Raw genomic sequence first — 13,223 nt, 5'->3', positions numbered from 1 at the left:
ACGCATCCGTCCGTCCGTCCGTCGGTCACCTGTCTCTTGGTGTGCTCGCTGACCTCCCCCGGCATGTCGTGGGCGCTCTTGATGAGCGTGCGGGCGATGTGGTAGTAGTACACCGAGATGATGGCCAGAGGGATCAGGAAGTAAACCAGGAAGATCATCACCGAGTGGATCTTCGGATGCATCTGATTGGACAGCGGGTACGGCACGCAGTTGACGAAGGTGACGTTGGTGTTGTCCCTGTGGCCCTGCGAGGACACGAAGCGAGGAGGTGAGGGAAAGGAGGGAGGGAAGGAGGGGAGGAAGGAGGAGAAGAGGAAGAAGGACGAAAGAAAACGATGGAAGATGGAGAAGGAGGAAATGGAGGAAAGATCACGAAAGTGGCTGCAGAGAAGAGCTCGTGTTTGGTATAGATGACCATGAAACAGCTGATCGGAGTCGAGGGAGGTGTTTGTGTTTAAACTCCTCCGTCTGTGATGAGCCTTCAGATGAACACCTGCCTTAGGCCGAACGCACCGAAGGTCACGAAAGCATCCAGACCACGAGCGGCTCATCATTTGATTTTTATGTTTTATCCTGCGGTCAGACTCAACAATGTTTTGTATTCATGTCTGTCGGAGATTTATTTTAATCTCATTTCTGTTCACACTGAAAGCTGCTGTTATTTTTCAGGGATTCGTTCATGCGTCGTTTTTTGTATTATGGGAACGATGTCGCAGTATGACAACAACGCGTGAATGGAATCGTATATATCCCAACTCGTGGCAGCCTCACGTCCTGGATACAAAGTACGCTCGCAGCTTTCCTTATTATAGTCTGGATACACTGCTCGTATTCGCGTTCGCTTGTCTTCGCCGTGATTGGACAGCTGGGTAAAAAAAAATTCAACTCTCGCTGATCAGAAAAAAAACTTGCAACGTTTAACATTCAGCGCAGAAAAAAAATGCAGCGTCATGTTGCTTCTATTCGAAAAAACAATGTTTACAATACTTTTTGATAACACACTGTCCTCAGCGTACATTTAGTGGTCACACACGAGGTGTGATCAATAAATTCAGAGTCTGAGTAGTTAATCCTCAAGCCTGAGAACAAACCTCGCCCCCGAGGTGAGACACGAAACCTGAACTGAATTGTAACACCGGCTTCTGTCGGTAGAAGTGAAAGGTGATTTAGAAAATAACATCACAGCGGTTTTGTGCGGCGTCGCTATGGTAACGCCACCGCCTTAAGGGGGAACTATTTTCAGTGAGAAAAACGAAGAAACCTGTCTAGTACTCGTGTGTGGCGTGTTCGTAGGACGTGTCGTGGATTCATTTTTACCTGCATGGCGACGACTTGTGAGAAAATGGCCTCGGGGACAGCGAGCAGGACGGACAGCAGCCAGATGGACACGGCTTTCAGACACGTCCAGAAGACGGCGCTGGACGTCTGGATGTCCATCGGGTTCACGATGGCCTTATACCTGAGGGAGAGGAGGAGGGAAGCATCAGCGTGGGATCGGGTCAAAACAAAAAGAACCTCCCAGACGAGCCGGCTCACGGAGGACGAACACCTCACCGCTGCTTACACTTCAAGTTAACTCCCATGATGCATTGCAGAATCAAAAGTTGAGCACCACCTGTGGCAGTGAGGGAGAACTCGTCTCTCTCTTTCTGTTGTTGTTGCTGTTGTTTTCTTCATGAGACGTCGAGGGACTGCAGGATTCGACAGCTTCAACAACAACACCACACTTTTTATTATTTTGCAGACAAATGCAGCAGCACACTGAATCTGTGAAAAAACAGTACGAAAGCAAAGCCCACCATCACACTTCATATTCTCTGAAAACCAAACATTAATCTCCTCCTAATTATATCATATTTTTTTTCTTTTGACAGCTCCAGGCTCTTTTGTTAATTAATGATGAAGCCCATCGGACGCTGGACATCCGCTGAACCGCAGGACAAAGGCGCGAAACAATGGCGCTCTCTCGCACTAATCATAATTACAGTTCTCTGTAATCACGGAGCTGCATTTAAATTCCTCATTAGACGGAGCAGATCGGAGGCTCACCCGGACGGCTGATTTACACCAGTGACCGGCCGCCATCTGTCAATCCAGTGGAGCTGGACACGTTATGTATGCTGCTGAATTTAAATCTAAATGAGGTAAAATAGTTAGCGGAGGAAGTAATTCATTACTTGAAGTCCTCGCACCATTTCTGAAGTTCTCCCAGCTCCAAGCTCATTGGTCCCTTACGTACGAAAATCTTTGAAAATATCTCGAGGATTGAGTCGAGCGTTGATCGTTTACGTTTTTAATCAGATGACTACGACTAATTTGTTTCAATGCAGTGATGAAACGTTAGTTCTCAGAGTCACATGTCACCTCAAAAACATTGAGGTTAGCGTGACGTCCCTGATGTGGTGTTGAGGCCCCGCCCACCTCTGTTGTATAGAGGGTTTTTTGGGGGGGTTTTTTAATAGAAAAGAAATGAGTGGAAAAACGTGCTACTAATCTCCAATAATCTGTTTGTGTCTGTTAAATTGTCTGTTCAGGTTGGTGTGGTGGACGTTATATGGTTTTGAGCCCTTTTCAAACATCTTCACTAATTGGTTCTTTATTTATATAAATATATATTTATTTTATTTATTTTAGTTGGGAGTTTATTTTTGTGTTTTACCAACAAATTTGTTAAATTTGTTGTTTTCTAATCAGATCTCATGAGGATCAATATGTTGCACCTGTTGACGTTCTGCCTCACCTGCTGCTGATCAGTTGCTGAGTGGTCCGGTGATCAGTTGGTGTGTTTGGATTTGGGTCATGATCTGCCCTCTGTGTGTGTGTGTGGGGGGAGGGGGGTGGGGGGGGTGGGGGGGGTTGATGCTGATGTAACTCTGACAGCTTCCAGAGCTGCTGTCATGACTGGACATTGTATTTACACCAGGATATCAAAACCCTGTGTCAGGACACAACAAACACACACAAACACACACACACAGAGGACAGATCATGATTCATTCATGGGCCTGAGAGTCGACTGCACACTCGCACGTACACTTCTTGCCCATAAATCTTCCATTGTCTGGCTGTATATGTTTTATTGATGTAGTAATTTATTGATTATTCATGTCGCGCAGAAGCTGCAAGTTTTGTCCCCAGGATGAGAAGGTCTCGCTGGTAAAGTGGAAAGAATATGAAGCTGGTTTTCAGACTCAAAAATTAAACTCGCTGTTCTTGAAGAGTTTAAACTTATCGTGTGTAGAATTAACTCATTAAAGTAAAAGCCTTTTTCACCCAATTAGAAACAACAGATCTGCAAAACAGCTTTTTATTTCAAACGTTAAGACTTAAAACGTCCAACAAAAAGTTGAAATCTAATTTTGTGAGGTTGTTGACTGAAATATTCTTCAGATCCGGGGTCGGTGTCATTAATCTGAATCAAAGTGTTTTAATAAATTCTTTCAAGCATCAAAACTCCCAAAGCGATAAAATTTTGATCCATTCAGTCTGATAACATTTGGAAAGTTAAGAGTTTGTTTATTCACAGGGCTAAACTAGAAGGAAGCCAGAAAAATCTGAGCACGCTCAGTCCGTAGAGAATGTCCAGTGCGCATTTACCCGACCAACACGGGAAAGTTACACGTTTTCCTGTAAAATGAAACCTACTGCGTGTTTTACAGGAACATGAAAGTTTCTGCAAAAAGTGTGGTGACTAATGGCAAAAGATGTCCTTCGTACTTGGTCTAACAAAACATGTAACTTTCACGCATAGAAAGCCCAAAGCGTAGCTATGTCAAGTTTTTTGCTGTAGTGGACAGGCGTGTCTATTTCACACTTGGCTGTGATACCGAGTTGAATCACCAGATTCTTGTTCCCTGATCAGGGAACATAAATACCTGCACGTCCCCACTTGCCTGCTGCCTGACCGTCTGTTCCCTCCAACTCTGTTTGTCCTCCCGGATGTTTGTGTCCTTGTTTTGTCCCTTTAGCACAATGAGGACTTTTCTTCTGTCTCGTCTTGGGTCTCTCAGTGAGTCGAGACCCAGATGTTGAGCGTAAACAGCGTCTACACGAGGACTCTGCCGTTATGCTGTATGATTCAGAGGGCGATGAATGCAGCGCAGAAACACAAAGCCGCCGGGGTCTTGAACGTTTTTATCTCCGTTCTGTCTGCAGATAAAAAAAGATTGAGGAGTGTCTCGTCACCTTCTGGCCCTGAAACCTTCCCATTCACATCACCTGCTGGATTTGCTAATCACTTTATTATTGATGCAAAGGCCGGTGACGCGTTCGGTGTCACATTCATTCACGGCAGGTTTTCATCAACAGAGCAGCTCCTCTGGATGGAGTGGATCGGGCCAATCAGGTGCGCTGTGTTCAAAGGCAACTGTGGAGCTCTTGGTTGAAATCCCTCCTTATTTTCTGTCTCCGAGCCGGGACATAAATTGGGGGCTCGTCCAGGATTAGAACCGCTCGCAAAAACCTCATACAAAAATTACATGCTGCGTTCAAACCAAACTCGTGAGCTCGTGGTTACCACACGGGAAGTCGTGTTCACCGTATGCTCCGCGTTCAAGTGGTAAAGTCATGAAAACTCCATTGTTAGGCAACAGCGATGTGGCTGGCGTCTGGAGGCCACAGAGGCAAACAATTTAGCAAGCTAACAGGGAGGTAACGTAATGCAGGACGTACAAAGTCACAGCGGGAAAAGATGAGGCCGTTGGGAAGATCAACATTTTCCTCAGACGTCGCAACTATTTTGAACTGACGACCAGAAAATGACACATAATTAGAAAATGACATATAATTTGCATTAATGTTCTGTTTCACTTCCCCTCCTGATTTAATTGAGGTGATAATCTGATTGAGTTCACACCTCCACATCTGTTGTTCTGATCTGTTACACTTTGTTACCCCACAAACACACACACACAAACACACACACACACACACCCTCCAGCAGATCTTCCTCACAGATGAAGATAGTCTGAGAGCACACTCTGTTCCCACTGCGCTCCCTGACAACTTCACCTGCAGCTCCTCTGAGCTTCTTCAGCAGAAATCACAAGCTCACATGTTCCAGTAAAAGGCTTTATAATCCCGCGGGTTGCAGCACTAAGGCTCACGTGGCCCCGCCCACCAAAAAGAGCACCAAGAGGAGCCGTCGGGCTGTGGAGACTCCCAGGTGTCCAAGTTTGAGCAGGAAGTTGTTCCAGTCATAGCTCAAACTTCATTTCGTGACCTTTAGACAATCCCTCCAGGATTGTTGCGATCAAAAATGTTTGATTTTTGCGGAGGACTTAATCAAAAATTGCGATGTAAATTGCAGAGTTTAAATTTTTTTTTGGACGTAAAATTGCAAGTCAAAAAAGAAATTTCGGTTTTTATTTTTTTAAGCACCAGAAAAGATGTACTTTATGCTGTTAATACTTTCAGCACAGCTTCTGATGACAAAAAAAATTTGCGGTAAAATTGCAGGAATTTTAATAAATTGCAGGTTTCCATAAATATTACAGTTTACTTGAATTTGCGTTAATTATTGCGATCGCAAGACTGTTTAGCTGTCCCTGCTTTGGTCCAATCACGTCCTTCTTCTCTTCCTCTCTAAGTCTTTGTATCCTCCTCTTTCTCTCTCTTCTCCACCACCGTTTACCCTGCAGCCGTTTCCTTCCATTAAAGACCTCCATCAGGTGATTTCACCGTCGCTGCACACAGCGGAGCACCACTCTTTTTTTGTTTCTTCTCCTCCTCAGATCTCCTGCTGTCGATGCTTCGGTAGCTGGAAGATGAAAGAAAAATCGATTCCACAAACAAAGCTGGAAAGGAATACTTTCTTCCTCTTCACCTTGGCTTCGATTCCCTTTATCCTGCCAGTTCTCCATCTTGCCGGCTTTGTTCTCTCTGTAGTTGGCGTCGACGCGACCTCTGATCCAAATCTTTTCTGATCTGAGAGTCGGTCTCTCTGCAGGAAGTCCAGCTGAAATGGATTTGATGGGCAGATCTAATTCACTCCACCGTCCACCTGCCTTCATGTGGTGGCTGTTAGGTCCATAATAAAGCACTCTGACAGGAAGTCCTGTTTGAAAACCTGAATCCAAAACGCCCTCTGACTTTAGGTCATCACGCAACTAAAACTCACCTTCAGGCTCTGGGACAGTCTAATTAACATAAGCTCTTCATGGATTAAAGCACAACTGCTCAACTTCAACAAGTTGGCCAAATAAGAGCTCTAACTTTAACGGCTACAAAAAAAAAAATCAAACTAATGGACATTAATGTCAACAAAACAGTTTATTACTTGTAAAGTAAATAAATGTCAGTAGTTTTTTGTCTGGAATCAGATTTTCACAAATCACAACCGACACTCACGCAAGGGTTTCCCCGATCCTCCCCGCCCCCTCACTGTCCTGTCGCCAAGGTTACCCACACAGCTTGTCTATGACTCGAGATGGTAGACTATATAATAGTTGACTGCTCTGAAAAATTAGGCCAATGCAGAAGTGCCTTAAAGTGCAATACCACAGAGGGACACTAGGGGCTGGCTCCAATAGAATGAACCATTAACCTGCATGTTCTTTTGTGCATTTTTATGTTCCCCTCTCAGCACCAATGACGCATCCAACTTTAGTTTTTTCTAAAATCTGGTCACACTAGGACCGCTAGTTGAATCGGCCTGAATTAAACCCTCTTTGGGCGGCACGGTGGTGCAGTGGTTAGCACTGTCACCTCACAGCAAAAAAGGTTCCGGGTTCGAATCCGGTCCTGGGCCTTTCTGTGCGAAGTTTGCATGTTCTCCCTGTGCTTGCGTGGGTTCTCTCCGGGTTCTCCGGCTTCCTCCCATCATCCAAAAACATGCACCTCAGGTCAGGTTACCTGGCGCCGCGCTAGTGGCAGCCTGCTGCAGCATCTCCCCCCTGAGAGCCCCCCTGCTGTAGTGAAGACATTTCCCCTCGGGGATTAATAAAGTGTATAAAATCAAAATCAAAAAAAAAAATAGAGAAAACAACCAATGCAAAGTATTCGCATCCTGCGTCCAGCCGTCCTTGTTATGTGGTGGGTGTATCTTTCTAGGACCCAAATGCAAGCACACAGACTCGAGGTATAAGTTCCAAAAATACTGTCTTTATTGTCCAAAAAATAAAGAAACAAAAAACTACAAACCAAAAGGTGGCACCAAGCGTGTCCACTTTACGTCCAGTCGGGAGGGCAACTCAACCGACAGCTCCTGCGGGGACACGGGTAACAGGACAGCCGGCAGACCAGCGGAAGGGACGGCGTCAACAATCCTCCAAGCTGGGAGGGCAACTCCACCGACTGGTGATTTTGACCGGGATATCCGCAGGAGACACAGAGGCCGGAGGAACGGGAACAGGAACAGGACTGACAGAGAGCTGACGGGGAGCAGACGGAAGACGGACGGGGAGCTAACAAACAATGAACCGACAACCAGAGTTGTGCAGGTTACATATAGTCTGGGGAGGTGATCAGGGAGATGCAGCACACCTGCAGGTGGTGATCAGGGATGAGTGACTGCATCTGCTGGGACCGGTGAGGGGCGTGGCCACGGGAGGTGAGGGGCGTGGCCACAGACAAAGACAGGGGACACAGGAGGAGAGGTGATCGGGGGCAAAATGGAGGACAAAACTGAACTCCTGACAGTCCTCATGTAGAGCTGCCGTCTGTGGTTTTATGAGTGTTTACAGGAGTGAAGTCAGGACAAGCAGTAAAACCGAGCGGAGGCTGATGTTTACCTGTTGATTGGTGCCATCATGGGATAAAGGACACTGTGATTGCATGGCATCAACACAAAATAATAGAACAAAATAAAAAGCTGAATGTTTAAAAAGGGGAAAAACTTTTTGTTTGTAGAGTAACAAAGGACGTGGAGGTTTTCCCCCGGAGGTTTCCAGACCCTGAAGTTCTCAAAGGTTCCAGTTAGGAAAAGGAAAATCGACCAACCAGCCTCGACTCATCGGTTCATGTCTTCTCTTGTCACAGTGAATCTGAACCGTCGCCGTCTGACCGCCTTTCCACGGCTTCGGCTCCTCTCCGAGGATGTCCTCAGCTCAACGGGGTATTTTTGGTGCTTCATCCTGAGAGGAAGCAGCTACTCCAATCACCGCGCTAATTACGCATTAGGCTCCTTCTCCTCATCAAGGGCCTTCAGGCCAATTCAGAGCCGTTACGGGCTCGTTAGTGGCCTTTAGTCTCGTTAGGGGCTCGTTACAGGCCGCTGGGGTCGGACACGCAGCTGGATCTCCGCTCGCAGCTGTGTGATCAGGAAATGAGTTCCCCCGTTGAACACTCTGATACCGTTGTGTTTTTCAAGAGCGAGGACGCCGACGGAGCCTGCCGGCAAACGGAGAGGACCAGGAGTTCCCGCTGAGCTCGGCAGCTTCCTCTCGTTCACTCTGCCGAGCTCGGAAATGAAAAGCACACATTCATTTTGCACTAAATACTAAGAGATTGAATTTAAGGAGATAGTTTTAAGAAATCTTAAAATCAGCTGTTTCCAGTGCAGAAAGAAGTAAAACTCCAAGAAGTGTTTCAAGGTTTGAGTTCAGACTGGCGGCACAGTAACGTGTGAAACACGCTGAATATTCGTGATTAATTCTTAATTCAGGAGACGACTTGTTGCAGACGAACCGAGCAGCTGCTGCTTTAAACATAAAGCTGCTCGTGTTTCCTTCGAGTCTGCATGGAAAAGGTTGAGACTTAAACAGGAATCCAGCTGCATCAACGTTCTGTTGCTCGCATGCATGACACATAGTGTAGTGACCTTTACCTGTAGTACCGCAGGACACACACACACACACACACACACACACACACACACACACACACACTGACCTTGAATCCGAGCAGAAGTGTCTCTTTGTGTTTTTATGGAAACAGATTTGACCTCCGCACACACAAACAGATCCGTTAAATCATAAAAGTAAAAAACATGGTGCAGCTTTTATTTCCTGGATATAAAATAAATTCCATTTAGTTTATAATTCTATGCGATAGTTGTTCATTAGAAACTTGAGGTGAGCTTGAGACTGTCTGTCAGCACCTCTGACCTCAGCAGCCAATCACAGATCAGCTCCCATCGTGCCGCGGATCACCTGACGCCGAGGGGAGTCCGCGGGGACTCTCAGGTGTGGAGGCTCATCGCTGCGTCTGTAATTAAAACTGCCAGCATGTAATTTGGGTTTCTTCCTTATCAAACACTATAGGGCTTTTAATTTGAAATAATACAGGAAGTGGTGAGTTTTTATTGACGCGGAATGCAGCAACTGGCAGCGGAAACGGTAGCGGATCAAAACGAGGCTTCACGCTTTGAATCTTCAAACAGGTCAAATCTGCACACGAACTTTAACCGGATCAAGAAAACTGAAAACCGTCCGTGTGCTGTTTCTTTTTACCTTCAGTAGTACTGCAGCTCCCTTACAGAGTATTAATTAATGTAGTAATGTAATGTAATGTAATGTGTACACCTGCTTCCACCCTGACAGATGTCACTTCCTGTCTTCAGTCCTAACCAGCCATCAGAGAAACGGGCTCATCCTTTAATAACCAATGAAACACTCTGATGACACATGACACGCCTCCTTAATTTGCAATTAAGCGCCCAATTCTCCGTGAAATATTGGACCCCTCCGTCCTCGCGTCAACAACCGCCGTCGAGGTCCAGACTTCCTCCGGACTGTGAATCCGAGGTCGTCTCAGTCCGGACGCAAACAGAGGAGAGAAAAACCGTTAGAAGCTGGTTGCGTTTTGTGACGTAAAGCGGAGCTGACAGCCACATCTGTCCCTCGGGGCGCTGCATGGACTAATGGGCCTCAGCAGTGGATTTAATTTTGCCCGCGACATTTATAAATCAGAAAGAAAAAGAACTCACAGGAGCATCATGAAGTATTTATTTAACTCGACCGGTGTGCAGGAGGAATATTTGGGTTTTCAAATTAATGACAATAAGATTACAAATTTTCTTTTGGCTCAACACAACAAGCAGCAACGTGCTTTTACACAAATTCAATAAGAACAAGTAGAAACAGCTGCTTCAGAAAAATGTCCACCAAAATCTGTTTTAAATCTACAAAATAAACACGAGAACTCAGCTCCTACTTAATAAAAAATAAAATATATTTTAAATCTCCTTTCCTACACATGTACATACATATCCAAGTGTCCATCAGTTATCTCGGTATTGTTAGTTAAAGTCACTTCTTATTAGTTTTCTGGAGGTCCATCTGGAAATAATAGAAGAGAAGAAGATTCAAAAAGACCTGTTTTTGGGGGGGCGTGTCTGTTTGATTGACAGGTACAATAAATTGTATTTTCTTGATTCTTGTTGTTCTGGTTTTGTACCCTCATGGTTGTAAATGCACTTATTGTAAGTTGCTTTGGATAAAAGCGTCAGCTAAATGAAATGTAATGTAATGTCTGTGGTGCAGTCAGGTTTCCAGATCTGGCTCCTCCCCCTGCTCGTCCAAATATGGTCACTTCTGGCTCCAAAATACCAAAATGGCGAAGGTTAAAATAACCTCCAGTCACACACTCGATCACCCAGCTGAGCGTCAGTATAAATTAAATTCCCTCCTTCTCGCTGATCACCAGACACTCTAACAAAACCATTAAACCATCAGGACTCTTTCTGCCTCCATCAGCAGGTAAAGCCTAGTGGTCCTGATTCTGAGCAATGTCCCAGCATCCATCTGCAATCAGACTGAGGACGGTCGGGACGCTGGCGCGACGACTAAACCAAAAACAATCTGTGTTTCAATCAGCAGGAAGTCTCTTCCTCTTTCTCTCATGATCAAACTTTTCATTTTGAATTTTCTGTTTTCTACCATCGTGTCTGACCGCGACCCTTCTTCCTCTCTTATTATCCTCCCTCCTCTTCCTCCTACATCCTCTTCATCCATGCTCAAACACACACACACACACACACACACACACACACACACACACACACACACACACACACACACACACACACACACACACACACACACGGGATCCAGCGGTGGATCTGACCGATCTGATTGGAAACCTGACGATACGACGTCCCGCCCACTGATAGCTGTAACCTGACTGCACCACAGGCCTGTCAATCAAAAAGACACGCCCCTAGTGGCCCTCGGTGGTGTTACACTTTAAAGGCTCCAATTTTCAGACCGTGACCACAAAGATCCCTGCAGAACTCCTGATCTGTCCACGGTTTGCATCTTTTCATCTGAAACACTTAAAGCGTCTCCATGGTGACCTCAACAATCTCATGCATCAAGCATCTCATCCTGTCGCCGTCTGCAGGTCAGCTGTTTAACACACAGACGATGTCATGATGCTCTTCAGGGTCACAAAATCCTCCACACGGAGTCTAACCTGTGAAAAAGTTCTTCTTCGTCATATCTGTTGATGTTTCTGCAGAAATCCTGCTCAGCTTTGACTCTTTAAACCTCGGCAGCTCCGCCTTCACTCCTCCAGCAGCGGACTCTATCTGATCCTAATCAATGCGGTGCCTCAGTTCAGCTTCAGCAGCTGCAGAGAAGCTCCTGAGACTCTTTTATCTGCTCCTGATAAATCACATAAACTCACCACAGTCGTTTTTTCAGCCGTTTAATCGAGAAATATTGTGCAGAAACGTGTCGCACCTGCTCGGCCTCGTCAGAGAAAACAAATACGCCCCAAAATAAAAGTCATGAATGTCGTGGCGGCTGTGCTTTATTCTACAAAACTGCATCATAACGTGAGATCTTTGTATGTTTCTGTGCAAAATCTTCATCTTAAATGTGGTGAAAAAAGTGTAAAGGAGTCAGTATTTCCACCACAAAAAGATCCGTGACTTCACGTCCAGCCGAGGAGCTTTCAAACAACACAGCAGGAAGTTTCAGACGTTTAACTGCAGCAGAAGACCAACCAACGTCTGACACTGAAGATGGATTTTAATTGAGCGTTGTGATGAGAAGCAAACATTCATTCTTCGTTAAAGCTCATTTTAATCCCTTTATCGACTGTTCTGTACTTAAATCTAAAAATATGTTGTTTTATTTCATGAGATAAAATCTTAATTAAACCGATAACATCAATTCAGTGCGGTAAAAACGTTTCTCTGAGGCAGCAGGATGTCTGCAGGTGTGACGCTGCAAGAAAAGGAAATACTCGAGTAAAAAGAGGAAACCCTTCAAAGTAAAATACTTGAGTAAATTCCAGCTGTGTCAACATTTGTGTTGATTTTTATTTCTTTTCTATATTTTTTTTAATGTTCCTTTATATCCGTTTTTATGTGAAACTCTCTGCATGTCATTTTCTTGCTGTGAAGCACTTTGAGCTGCATTTCTTGTATGAAAGGTGCAAATACAGTTTATTATTATTTTAATCTCATACTGATATTTAAGAGCCATTATTATTGAATCATATGAAATAAAAGTAGTGAAGTCTCTTTTCTGGGATGCTGTAGCTGCAGGAGTTTAATGATGTCATCCATTCATAAGAATAACCCCACAAACATCCGGTGCTCCTACCTGTCCGCGCTGAGCGCCGTGAGCGTGAACACCGACACGCCGACCGAGGTGAGCTGGATGACGGGGATGAGCTTGCACGCCGCCTCGCCGAACACCCACTCCTCGGAGAAGTAACGGAAGGCGTCCACGGGCACGCAGGTGACGAGCAGCAGCAGGTCTCCCGCCGCCAGGCTGGAGATGAAGATGTTGGGCACGCTGCGCATGGCGCTATTGGTGATGAAGATCTTCACCAGCGTGATGTTGCCCAGAAGCCCCACGGTGATGATGAGGATGTACACCGAGGTCATGACGCAGCGCACCGCGAAGTGCACCGTCTCCGCGCCGTCCGAGGACGCCCACCAGCCGGGCTCCTCCGTGGAGTTGGGGCTCAGAGCCTCGGGGTCTCCGGGCTCGGCCGGAGCCAAGTTGGAGAGGAACTCGTCGTCCATGTCCGGGGAGCAGCGCGCGGGAAAATCCACCAGAGGAGAGGAAAGATCCGCGCGTAAAGGCGCAGAGACGGCGGGGGGTTCACTCCGGCACGAGCTGCCACGAGACACACAAACTTTTCTAACAGTGACTGTTGGTCCGGGAGGCTGAGAGACGACTGATGCTGCTGGAGAGACGGAGGCAGTTCTTCATTTGACGCTGTGAACACACACACACACACACACACACACACACACACACACACACACACACACACACACACACACACACACACACACACACACACACACACACACACACACACAC

General features: G+C 46.0%; 1 protein-coding gene across 1 annotated transcript in view; it reads right to left on the bottom strand.

Moving 5' to 3' along the window:
• nmbr (neuromedin B receptor) overlaps nucleotides 1-13,223 on the bottom strand; it is a 30,023-nt gene extending 16,800 nt beyond the window's left edge. The window contains exons 1-3 of the mRNA XM_069723206.1: nucleotides 12,492-13,223; nucleotides 1,318-1,459; nucleotides 30-245 (exon numbers count right to left, since the gene is read on the bottom strand). Of these exons, the coding sequence (XP_069579307.1) occupies nucleotides 30-245; nucleotides 1,318-1,459; nucleotides 12,492-12,919 (786 nt within the window). The 5' untranslated portion in view covers nucleotides 12,920-13,223. The remainder of the gene's footprint in view (nucleotides 1-29; nucleotides 246-1,317; nucleotides 1,460-12,491) is intronic.

Source organism: Brachyistius frenatus, unplaced genomic scaffold (genome assembly GCF_029030835.1).
Source record: "Brachyistius frenatus isolate BFR_SWC_R1_liver_20210118 unplaced genomic scaffold, ASM2903083v1 Contig_320, whole genome shotgun sequence".
In the NCBI taxonomy this organism is placed as follows: Eukaryota; Metazoa; Chordata; class Actinopteri; family Embiotocidae; genus Brachyistius; species Brachyistius frenatus.
The sequence above is the reverse complement of the archived record's forward strand: the minus strand, read 5'-3'. Positions and strand labels throughout refer to the sequence as shown.